Source organism: Epinephelus fuscoguttatus, linkage group LG3 (assembly GCF_011397635.1).
Source record: "Epinephelus fuscoguttatus linkage group LG3, E.fuscoguttatus.final_Chr_v1".
Lineage (NCBI taxonomy): Eukaryota > Metazoa > Chordata > Actinopteri > Perciformes > Serranidae > Epinephelus > Epinephelus fuscoguttatus.
The window spans coordinates 31,615,962-31,627,997 of NC_064754.1; the positions used below are offsets into that span (position 1 = coordinate 31,615,962).

The 12,036-nt window shown below is 38.4% G+C and overlaps 1 protein-coding gene across 2 annotated transcripts; it reads left to right on the forward strand.

Annotated features, from left to right (window-relative positions):
* The first annotated feature begins 1,706 nt into the window (after nt 1-1,706).
* Nucleotides 1,707-9,467, forward strand: mvb12a (multivesicular body subunit 12A). 2 transcript variants are annotated; one of them, XM_049572358.1, is made up of 10 exons: nt 1,707-1,859; nt 3,443-3,532; nt 5,689-5,772; nt 5,911-6,010; nt 7,216-7,345; nt 7,537-7,677; nt 7,905-8,014; nt 8,108-8,166; nt 8,327-8,380; nt 8,508-9,467. In XM_049572358.1, exons 1-10 carry the CDS (start codon nt 1,722-1,724, stop codon nt 8,589-8,591), a joined length of 990 nt encoding a protein of 329 aa, XP_049428315.1. In that variant the 5' UTR covers nt 1,707-1,721; the 3' UTR covers nt 8,592-9,467. The 2 variants fall into 2 exon arrangements, with proteins under 2 accessions (XP_049428315.1, XP_049428314.1); XM_049572357.1 differs by having other exon boundaries at nt 1,715-1,859; nt 8,324-8,380.
* Nucleotides 9,468-12,036: the final 2,569 nt, after the last annotated feature.

Consider the following 12,036-nt stretch of genomic DNA (forward strand, 5'->3'; position numbering starts at 1 on the left):
GTGTGTAAAGAAATTGATCTTAAACCTATGTTTTGCATTCTTGGGATACAGTCAGTAGCCCTGAACCTTAGCTCCTCTTCACTGACGCTGCTTAACGTGCTTCTTTTTAGTACAAGGAGGTATGATTCTTCAGTGGATTTCAGATACTGTCCCTACAGTTTCATACTGGATCTGGAGAACTATGAAACTTATATCTTTAGAAGCTATAAGCTTCAGGCTCAAGGACCAGCCGTTCAAGGGTTTTTTTTTTAACATTTGGGACCCTTTTCTGGACTATATTGGGAATGATGGGGCCCAGGCCCTTAGGAGTGGACTGTATGGGCATGGACTGAAGTCTCGAAACACATCTCCATGTAGGTGTGCTCCATATGCCACTGTCTCTTCAACATACGCGATTGCCCCTGAGAACTGTGCTGCTGTGAACCTTATCTTATTCAACCTTCATTTATTTTAGTTTATTTTTTGCATTTTGTTTTGTTTTGTTTATCTATCTTTTTTATTTTTTGGTTTGGTTTGGTCATATTGTTTGATTGATTCTTTGACTTATATTTATTTATATATTTTCATAGGTGTGGAGAATGTGTTTTGTGTTAGTAATGGAATAGGTTGTAAAAGAGGATGTATATGAAGTTATGTATATCTACCATGCCCTTTATTTTGTATTGTTATGATCCTCATAATCTTTTTTTTTTTTTTTTTTTTTTTTTTTAAAAAAAGGGTCTCAAGTATTTAATTCAATTTCTTTAGAATAAACAGCTTGGTGGTTTTTAAGCAGCTGACCACAACAAAATCTAGTAAATAGTGTTGGGGATTATTTTCAACCCATTGGTTTTAGTGAGTTATAATGGCAGCAATTTCAAAATACTCCAAAGTGTCCATGCCCCTGGTAACAAAGGAACATGTAAGCCAGTGCAACATTGAAGACAATGCCAGAGAGGAATAAACATAAGAGTGTGGACTCTGTTAACTGTTGACACTGTTTTGTTTGTCTGTTTTCTAATGTGTGTTTCCAAATGTGTGTCTTGTTCTATTTTGTGGACATTGGGGAATGGAGATGGGTGGTGGTTCCTCAAGGGGACAATTAAGTCTGAGTCTAAGTCATCTCATTGGGATCAATTCATTATTGGGTGTTTGTCTTTTCATCGAAATTGTTGTTAGTAAAGAAAAAGGCCTGTATAATATCTTTAGCTGTATCCTTGAAAACCAGGTGTGTGTTTATGTGTGTGTGTAGTTTTCATCACTAGTCTTGCCTCAGATCTCCCCCTTTTAAAAACCTCTCAGTTCACCGTTCTTTATCTGCCACTGTTCCCTCCTTTTGCTCTCCACCCTACCTGCCTGCCTCCTGTCACCCTTTTTCATTATCCTCCCATCACTCTCTCCCCCACCCGAGTCTGCCCTGCTCACCCTTATTTTCATGTAAATGACAATCGATCCTTTTCTCAGCACCCCTCTGTCCACACCTAATGTCTGCAATAGATGTTTGTAAACGAGCTGAAACAGGCTCCATGTTTATCTCTTCCTTTATTTGAACAGAAACACAAACCACTCAGAAAATAGAAAATAAAACAGTTCGTCTACACCATAAGTAAAGGAAAAGCATTGTGTGTGGAGCCTGTGGTGTCAAATTTGATATATCTCTCTGGCTGTAGCAATGCCGCCATCTTGTGTTCAGGCTTGGGCCGGCATACATTTAAAACGCTGACGTCTTGCCCCGTGGTCTGATGGGAGTTGGAGTCAGAATGGATTCAGTACTTCCTGCTTTGACGAGGAAGACCAAGCAGTTTCGGCAGTGGACTAAAAAGTTGATAACCTGTCAAACCGTGTCACCTGGAAGAGGCAGAAGCAAACACCGACACAGGGTAAGTTTGTATTTTTATGATTTTATCTCTCGACTCACAAAGCAAACGCAATAAAGCTAATTTTGAACAAGAAGCAGCGAAGTTTTGTCAATGAACAGTCGCTACTGTTGTAAGTTAGGGTGAGCTCAGCCTGTCATGTAAGTACGTGGAAAATGACTCAGAGCCAGGATTTATTTATAACTTACTGAGGTTTCTTGTTATGAATAACTCTGTTACATTACACGTGAATCTGTTAGAAAACATATTAACGTGGTAAAGCTGATGCCCAAGCTGTTGTTAAAGCCATAAAACTGTCAAAACTCAGCGGGGTTTGATTTAAAGCTACCTGCATCTACCTGGTAGGCTATTGATTTCCCACTCTGATATCACAATAGGCTTTTGTTTAGACAATTAGTGGTCTATTAATGAAGTAAATATAGGTATTTAGATAAATATGTTTCCCATAAATCTACCTTCAGGTCACATTTCGCATTTAACAGGTTTAATTAGTTTATGGCATTTGAACATTTTGTTCATTTCCAGTCGATATCATGTTATTTTCATCTTTATATAACAGTTTTAGCTGCTTTATCTCTTGAAAACTGAAGCCAGTTGTCAGCCTCTAGGCATTTAATGAGTTCTGACATCGCAAACATTTGAAAAGGAGACATATTTCATTTGTGAAACTCTTTTATCCAGAAGAAATGTCTTTGTTTAAGAGTCACAAAGAAAAAAGGGATCAGGTTCACTGCTGTGAGGATGTTTCCTACTAGGGATAGGCAGTTTTGTAACATGTGCCATCAGACACTAAAATTAGTCTATTAGAGATTGTGCCATACCGTTTATGTTGTTGTAACTCTTCCTTTAATGTCTCTGTATGTCTTAGACCTTTGTGGGTAATCTTACAAATCAATGAGCAGAAATTATTTAGATTTTTGTATGATTTTCACATCAATTTAGGGTAGTAGTTTGATTTGTCAGGTGTTATATATACAATATATATCAATATTGTAGGGCAGAATTACTATACATTGAGGGTTTTATCCAAATCAACCACCCCTATGTTCTAGAAGAATAGGGCAATGTGGTAAAGACATAGAAAAACATATCATAAAACGGGAAATGCAGAACTACCCAGGATGAATTTCTGTGGTTAGAGATGAATTCCTGCACTGAACAGTTTGTTTTTGTCCTTGAACATATAGAGATAGCATGACTGTTTAGACTGAACAGGATCTTTCTGTCCTAGACAATGTAGCTTAGGGGCAACACGAATTCTTAGAGTGAATAGGAGCCTGTTTACCTTCATGAGTTCTCCCTTTTCGTCACATGGACACAGCAAGTTGGTTCACAATGGCAGACGTTCCCAGAGAGAGCACATTCTTACACACACACGCACACAACACATGACAGATAATGACAATCTCTGCTACGATAGCAGTGTAATTTGTATAAAAACCTCCTCTGGTAATGAGAAGACTGACAAGATTTTCTATGTTCAGAGACATCATTTATGTTCGCCTCCACTTTTGAAACGCGCACACACATTTATATTATAGCCCTGTACCACCCTGCTCACTGTATTTTCTGTTTCTCTTCCCCAGATGTCTCTGATGGAGCGTGGAGCAGTCCGGCCAGTCACAGCAGTGGCATGGACCTCCAACAGCAGTACCTGCCCCAAAGATTTCACTCTGGTATATATACTTACTATACTAGATATAAAAGTTTATGCAGTTGTTCTTATAAAATAGTACATTATTGCCACCACAGTAGCAACGTTTGATAGGAACCAGGTATTTCTTCATTTACCCCAACGGTGACCACACACAGTTTGTGTGAGTGGTAAAATCTTCCCTTGCCTACTTTAGCAACTGACAACCTGAAAGACCCACTCTGTTCTGTGATGTAGTGTGGAGCCAGAGCAAATTTTAGCTGCAAAAGTAAAGTCTTGAAATTAAAGAAAACTTACAGGTAACCAGAGGACCTACAAAAGTGGTCCGTTGCCTACACCTCTATAAGTATAGGAGCAGCTTTATTTGTAGCCTCATTGATTTGAAAGCAATTGAAAGATTCTGTCTAAGGGACAGAATTTTACAATGTCTGTGTCTAACAAAGGTGTGTAAAGAAAATATTGAGATTAACATGTAGAGAAGATGATATTTTTTTTCCTTGACAGATGAATTTATATCCAAGTCGCAAACTGTGAAAGAAAAAGGGGAGACATATGCAGTATCATGTATGGATGGTGCCCAGATTTGACCACCAATATTATTTCAGTCCATCTAGTTATAAACAGAGGTCAGTGACTATATATAGTATGTCAGCAGGGCCAGATACTCAGAAAATGGCCAAAGCTCCTGCATCAGAGTTCAGTCAGATTGTTGATAACAGTGTGGGCGACTATAATCTGACTGTGCACTGCTGGCCTAATTTTCTGCTCAGAGAAAACGCAGCTTCTCTCCTTCAGATGAAACAGTATTTATTGTTTCTAAACTTGGTGAAGTAGGAATTTCGGCTGATAAAGTGTCACTAATGAGTGTGGTTTATGACATATTGTCACTGACGCACACTGCCGTAACAAAGGATATAGACAATAAGAACAGAGGAACTAACCAGCCAAGTGAAGGAAATTAACTGTTCACATGGTAAACTTTAAAACTGAATGAGCATGGGCACAGTCTCTGAGGCTAAATGAGAGGCCGTACTGTGACGTCAGTCATCTTCCAGCAGGGAATTTTATACACAGATGTTGTTGGAAAAGCTGAGTAGGACAGTTTGAGTGTTTCTAGGAGCTGTAAACCTGACCTTTAGAAACAGAGTGGTTGTTTAAAAATGATGTCTGCTTACTGTAAACCACCTTCTAAGGAGGGAGGATGTTGTGACTTGAGCACTATAATGAACAGCACCATGACCTTTAATTTAATGCTAATTATAGTCATAATTACACCCACTGGTTCTGAAGTTAAACTCCCAAATGTCTGACCCAGCCAGCGCTAACTTTTGTCATCTTGTTTTCTAGTGGACCAAACACATTTATGTTTCTTGAGCACTACCAGCTTTTCATTAATAGTTATAGGAACTGCACACAGCACAACCACACTCTTGTCTGTTGGCCAGGATGAATAATGTCTGCATTAGATAGGAGTAATGCCTTGCTAAAGAGAACCCGAAGGAGAATAGTTAAAGGGACAGTTCATCCTCACATAAAAATAAAAATAAAAATACATATTTTTCCTCTTACCTGTAGTGCACAACCCAGTCACTCAAGATAATCCACAGACCTTGTTGCGAGCTGTTTCATGTAGGGACTATTTTCTCTCCATCAAACTTTCCATGAATCTACTGCTAGCTCACTTAGCACCACTGAGCTAGCTAACATTACATTTCAGCTGAGGAGGACGCCGTTAATGTTTACATCTCTCATCCATGAGTAGATGCACATTTCCTTCTGCTTGGAGGTATGGTTGGCAGGTGTAGTTCGGTAGACAGGAAGGAGTTCCTATGTGAAACTGCTCACAAGGTCTGTAGATAGAGTAACATCTAATTCCATTATATTGGAGAGAAGGCAGACATCTCTATGGCCAACATCTCAAATACTCCGCAACTCACACCAAAACAATATAGACTGATAAACAGCATTACAGATAAGAGGATTGATTGATTTTGGGATGAATTGTCCCTTTAAGTGAAATGTCATCAACCACTCTCTTTATGCCTCCACTTGCCATATTATTGTCCTACTTTTAATTTAATCATCAGTGTGTTAATGTTTGTGATGTCACATGTGGTAGATCTAAATTTACCCTGTTTGGTTTTTTTTCTCATCTCACCTCTCTCTGTCCCTTTACAGATCAGCATCACAGAAGACGGAGCAGCAGCGAACTTTACACGCAGCTTTGCAATGAAGTCTGGATATTACCTCTGTTACAGCAAGGTGTGGAAAGATCAGATCAGAGATACACCTCCATGCTTTAAATAATAATATAGTTTTCCACCAGCCATTTGTTCTCTTTACTTGTCCGTTCTTTCTTCCATAAAAAGACTGTCTCTCTCGCTCTGTCTCTCCCTACAGAACCTGAATGGTGGCATGGTGGTGTCAGACGTTCAGCTCATTTCAGAAAAGGACTCTATCCCTCATGGTTACTGCTTTATAGCAGAGCACCTCGAAGCAAGTGAGTACATACACACTCACATTTCTGTAGACTAGATGCCTAACCCCATCTCTTACCCAGACTTAAACTTAATTCTCACCTTAAAGTCCCTAAAACAGAAGTAAGGGCTTCTTTAGCTTCTTTACTGTGACATATTTTCCAGTGTAATCTAACATTTGAGTGGTGTACGTTTACAATGGGGATTTGAATTAAATCCTTTGAAATCGATTGGACCGCTAAAAAGTAGGCATGCTTAGAGTTAATGGCAATACGGAGCTACAATGGAGTCTGCTCCTGTGTGGACTGTTGGCTCCATACACACATCTCGCCATTAGATCAGGAGGAGGATGAAGGAGAGATGAGTAAATTAGACCTTGGAAATTAAAACAATGGTTTTGCCTGCTGATATACAACCACACACGCTTCCTGTCTCTCTACTCATTGTTCTCTTAGCTACCACAACCATCAAGCAGTGAAGTGTGGTGTTCATATCCTCCTGAGACCCTGTGTCCTCATATTAGGAAATCACATTTTTGGCTTACTTGACCTTATACTTTATTCTACTTAACTTAGACCTGTTGTCCTCCTTAGTGGACACTTTTTTGTGCCATCTAGTGGTAGTAAGACTAGAGTACACTAATCCATGTAAAAACAAGATGGCAGCCATCTCTGCCAAGTCAGTCTGCAGCTGATCACAACACAAAAGTGGACAAGGTCCAAAATCTGATCACATTTTAAGGTTGAAACTTGTTTATTTATCATTAATAATATTTGTAGTTTGATATGGCAACAACTTTGACCAATTTTAGCAGCAGTGTGGCTAGCTAGTCGCCCAAAGTCTCATTTGATGTGATGATTTTTTTGTCACTGCCCTTGGGTGCAAGATGAGTCATCAAACATTTGAATCCCTTTTACCTGGTTTTACAAAAAGACAAAAGCAACAATAGCAACAGATAAATCATCAATTAACAAAGGGAAACAGGCTTAAAACTGTATTTCTCATTTCATCTGGACTTTTAAAGTAAGTCTTAACCTTCAAACAGTCCTTTGAAAAGGTAAGGAATGGCCAAAACGTTCAGCAAACACACACACACACAGGTGTTTACATATGTCTGATATTTGATTCATCCTGATATTTTATGTCATATTTACTCACTGCTGATTTACTGTACAGTCTGATGGATATTATCTGTATTTGTGTATGTATTGTGTGTGTGTGTGTCCAGAGGCCTCTGTTTGGAAGAAGAAACGTGTGTGTGTACGCGTCGTTCCAGTGGGTAGTGTGGACACAGCTGTGTTGGATATCAAAGTGACGGCCAAAAGCAAAATGATGTTGCAGCACTACACATATGTGGGGTTGGTTGCATTCACACATACAAACGTTTGACTTGCAACTGTTTTATAGAGGCATTTCTTCAGTCCCAGAGCCGAAACACAGTGTCCTGCATTCAGAAATCAGTTATTTTATGACGACTTGCTTTCAACTGTGCATTCAGTACTTAATTGGTACAGTTTTTAATGTTTCATAAAATGTGCCTTTTCCTCAGAGACATCCACGGCTACGTGCTGTGGTGCAGAAAGGGACATTTTTCTAGCCCCATGCCCCAAGCCAAGCCCCGCAGTGTCAGCCTGGACCTCCGCACACTCTCATTGGATCAGCCGTCTGCTCCTCTGCCCCTCAGACCCAGGTACAGTACATATTTAATGTCTAAGTAGAGAAGGCCTACATTGCATTCAGATAATTCCAAAAATTAATGCTGGTCATTATTTATTTGGGGGACATGTTGTGCCTGTACACAAACTGGGAAATTTTACATTAGAAACCAATGAGAAAAATATTTTTTCAGCGTAGCACAGTTTGTAATCTGGAGATGATTTACTCTTGGTGTAAATATTTATCTATTTGGCTCTGCAGCAACCCCCCTCCTCCACTGCCACATAACAAACTGAGTCAGAGACGCCACAGCCTCCACACCAAGGACAACATTGACAAACCTGCTGATGGCAGTGTCCATGGGATCACAGGTACTTCAAGTCTCTCCTCATACACAGGAGACTTATAACTATTTCTCACTGCGACTATCTCAATTAACTATTCTCTGTATTCATTTTCTGCAGCTCTGGATGGAGTTCCCTTTACTCTTCACCCGAAGTTCAATGTCCCGGTTAACGGCCCGGTACGTTTGAATTTTTCAACAGCAATAAAGTGATGGATTTACTTGCAGAAAGGAGCAGTGTTTGCCTCACTTTATCTCTTGTTTTGTCCTTTTTACCCGAGGTCTCTAATTTAAACATGTATTCATGTGTCTTTATTTTTGCCATATCTCTCTCCAGCAGGCTCTTCAACTTAACAACATTCGTATAAAGTCTCTCCAAGACATCGAAAATGAGGTAGGGTCACATCTGACTCCCAGTTTTAGTCTCCCAGTTTCAGCATTGTGATTCTTAAATTGAGAACATGACATTTCTCAAGACAATAATGTACTTACTTTGTTTTGTTTTTCATATGTTTTTCCAGTATAACTACACTTTTGCTGTGGAGGAATCAGCTGCCAAGAGGACCAGACCAACAGTGCCAACAGGAGATGCCCCATCAGCTTAGTGATCTTTGAACTTTGACAAGGCAACAACATAAGACACGCGCATTTTGCTCTGTCCAAAGGCTTTTACCATGATATCTCACAACACGGTACAGATGAAGCATGATCGCTCCTACATGAACAATGTAGGCTTATAATACTAGGCTTCAAGTGGGAAGGAGTTATCATAAAAGGGTTACTTAAAAACTCATGTACGGGCACTGACCTTAATCATGAGACTGACAATCATACTTGGGAGGCGTTCAGGTGGTTTGGCTGTTTGGTTATAATGCAGCATTTATTCCTTGCATTCCTTTTATTTGTTTATGATGTTAAGTTTATCCTCCATGACCATCTTCAAGCATTCCAAGTTTCGATTTGCCAAAGGAAGGCCTGTTTGAAATGAATCGTACTTGTAACTATGTTGTTTTAACGTGTCTTTATACTGCTCAAGGTTTAAGATGTCATGAATCTAAAAATCTGTTGTTAGGGACTGTTCATCTGCAGCATTAAACCCAACTTTTACATGCTCAGTTTGAAATTTTAGACGTATTGTATGTGAGAAAAATGTTATTTTTATACTTGCTATTGAAGATGCTCTGTTGTCTGTTACCTGCTATCATACGCATCTTTAATTGTTTGAATCATTAAGAATTCCTTAAGCAGAGCTTTAATACTGAGCATTGATGGATGGACTTGGCTGCCGACGTTTAACCGAGTTCACTAGATACACTAACATATATCTAAATGTAGGATGTAGCGTATTTCTTGTATGAAGAGTAGTCTGTTAATACAGGTTTGTGTCATTCCAAAAAATGAAATATCCTATTTTAAGGTGAGTGGAGGAAGGTTGTATATTTAGCTCTGTGTGTTAGTCATACTTAAACGAGATATGGGGGGGGGGGGGGGGGGGGTTAACAATCAGGTGGAATATGGACCAAATATTTATCTTTGCACAATATGTAAAGATATGTTTTGTTGTTTTTATGGTCTGTATAGCAAACATGTTGCATGGAAAAAATAAAAACCTGAGAAACACTGCTTCAGGTGTGTTGTTTACCTACAGTACCACCTTACATAATAAACCACTCTGCATTTAAGGCACATTTGAGATATTAAGACTGAGGAAAATCAGTTAGAAGCCTGACCTGGGCAGTGAGAAGCTCCAATGGAAGAATAATGACAAAGATAACATGTCTTGGCCTTTTTATTTAGGTGATGTTGAATGAGCATGTGTGTGTCTTGTATCAGTTAGGCTGCTGTATGCACATCACCACATGCTAAACAGAGACAGTGGTTCATTCATTTTGCCACTTTTGATTTTGGGTTGAGCCTCTTTGTTTACAAAAACAAATGTAAACACGATGTCAGTTTAGGTTTTAAAACTGTAAATGATGATTTTATTCTTCATTCTGGATCCATTGTTTTCATTATTTCCATTATATTAAAAAAAAAATCCCCTCAGGTTATTATGCATTTATTCCCGACAACATTACTCCTACAGTTCCACGTTTACAGCGCGTTACCATTTATGGCCTTTATGGCACATTACTGCCACCTGCTGTATCACATTGGACTGTTCATGCTGGATACACTTGATATACATTACCTTTTACATCATAGTCTGCCTGCAGAGTAAACTGTTATGAAACCTGTCGGGTGAAATCGTTTCTAGTTTTTGTAAATGGTTTATTTTTCAGTTTACAACTTTTGTATTTTTTGATGACAGAAATCACAAGTTTAAGTCCAAAGTGATGCTTGTTTTGTTGGCTGATAGAAGAGTGGTGAAGGATCCAATTTTAAAGGATCCCACTGCACATCTTAGCCCATTTATGATGAATAATACATACTTGAAATTTTAATTACCCATCGTCCAGACTGCTGCTTCCAAAATACTCATCACAAATTGTTTTTGTTTTTTTTTAATAATCTAACTCTCCTCCTATTTTATGTTCACCAGCAGCCTCAGTGAGTGCTTCTCTGCACTCTGCTTTTATCATATCTGTCCTCAGGTCTCTGTCTCCACCTGCAGGTGTGTGAGGGTCTGTGGTCTCTCTGCTCCACAACACTTTACACTCACTCACAAAACAATGCACAGAACAGCTGCATCTGAATAATGTCAAAAGGGTGACATGTAGTCACGTGATATGGTCCGTGACAGATTATGAATAAATAAGTAATAAATGATGAGGTAGACAGAAATAAACATATAAAGAAAACAATAAATACAGAAAAGCATAATATTCTTTATAACCTAATATTTATTATGTTTTTATTCATTTTTGGGGATCATTATTTATTTTATTTATTTATTATCATAATCACTTATTTATTCTGTCATTTATAGATTTCTTGTGTTCGGGCCACAAGAATTCATAGCTATTTGACTTGAAAATAATGCCAATATTAACAATATATGAGAGGCATCGACTGTGGTTAAGATGAATGAAATAGCTATTATTTGCTAGATGCCTTATACTTACCAACTGGAAGCGGGAGGCATCTCCTACACGTCCAGTGGGCTGGTGATTTTCTGAGTTTTTTACACTTGGAGAAAATAAGGTGCATGCTGGTTGGCTCTACAGGTAAATTTTACAGGCCATGGCAACCATTTCTGACATATATGACTACACTGAAACTGTGTGATGCTTCATAATTGATTCTTCTTCATGCAAATTACAATGTAGGTTCGCTATAGACAACTGTGACTGATGTATAAATTCATCTGTATGAATGTGTGTGTGCACTTATGTTAACATTTTGATATGTGGGGCTGTCTGATTATGTAGGCCTATGTCTGAAATGCATATCTGCCCATGTATAATGTATGTGTACTACTATTTCATCAAGCAAAATAAAAAATTAAAAAAAAACAAGAAGAAGAAAATAAATAAATAAAAACAAAACATTCACTAAACTGTCAAATTTTGCTTTCTTGGCTGTTGGCTAAACATACGTTCACAGTTGTCCACCTAAGTTTGTGAGCAAACTTTTATAATTAAACACTGACAATCTGATTAGTTTTTCTGATGGAATAATTCATTTGCAAAATCATTTCATACAAAAATACCTGGATGGATGGATAGATGTGTAAAGTAGCGCAAAATGGAAATACTCAACTGAAGCCCAAGTACATCAAACTTGTAGTTAAGAAATGTTACAGCTAGTTCTTGAGTAAATGTAGTCACACTACTAGTTACTAATGACTAGCAACAATTCATTGCTCTCCATTGACTTTGTATTGCATTACGTCTGTTACCTAAAAGCTGCTTTGTGATGGGATACACTACAAACATGGTGAAGAATCCGTAACTATAGTTTTTACAGGCTGCTGAACCAAAAAATTGAACTGTTAAACAATAAGATGTGAGGCCTCAGCAGGAAGAACAATGTGGGATGCTAACACTCAGTACATGCTGCGAGCATTTAGCTCATTTTGGCCAAAGAAAAAAGTCGAGACTGAAGCTA

Coding starts and splice junctions, on each gene's coding strand:
- mvb12a (XM_049572357.1), top strand. CDS start 1,722: ATGGGAGTTGGAGTCAGAATGGATTCAGTACTTCCTGCTTTGACGAGG. Junction 7,678..7,904: donor CCTCTGCCCCTCAGACCCAG/GTACAGTACATA, acceptor TTGGCTCTGCAG/CAACCCCCCTCCTCCACTGC. Junction 8,381..8,507: donor TCCAAGACATCGAAAATGAG/GTAGGGTCACAT, acceptor ATGTTTTTCCAG/TATAACTACACTTTTGCTGT.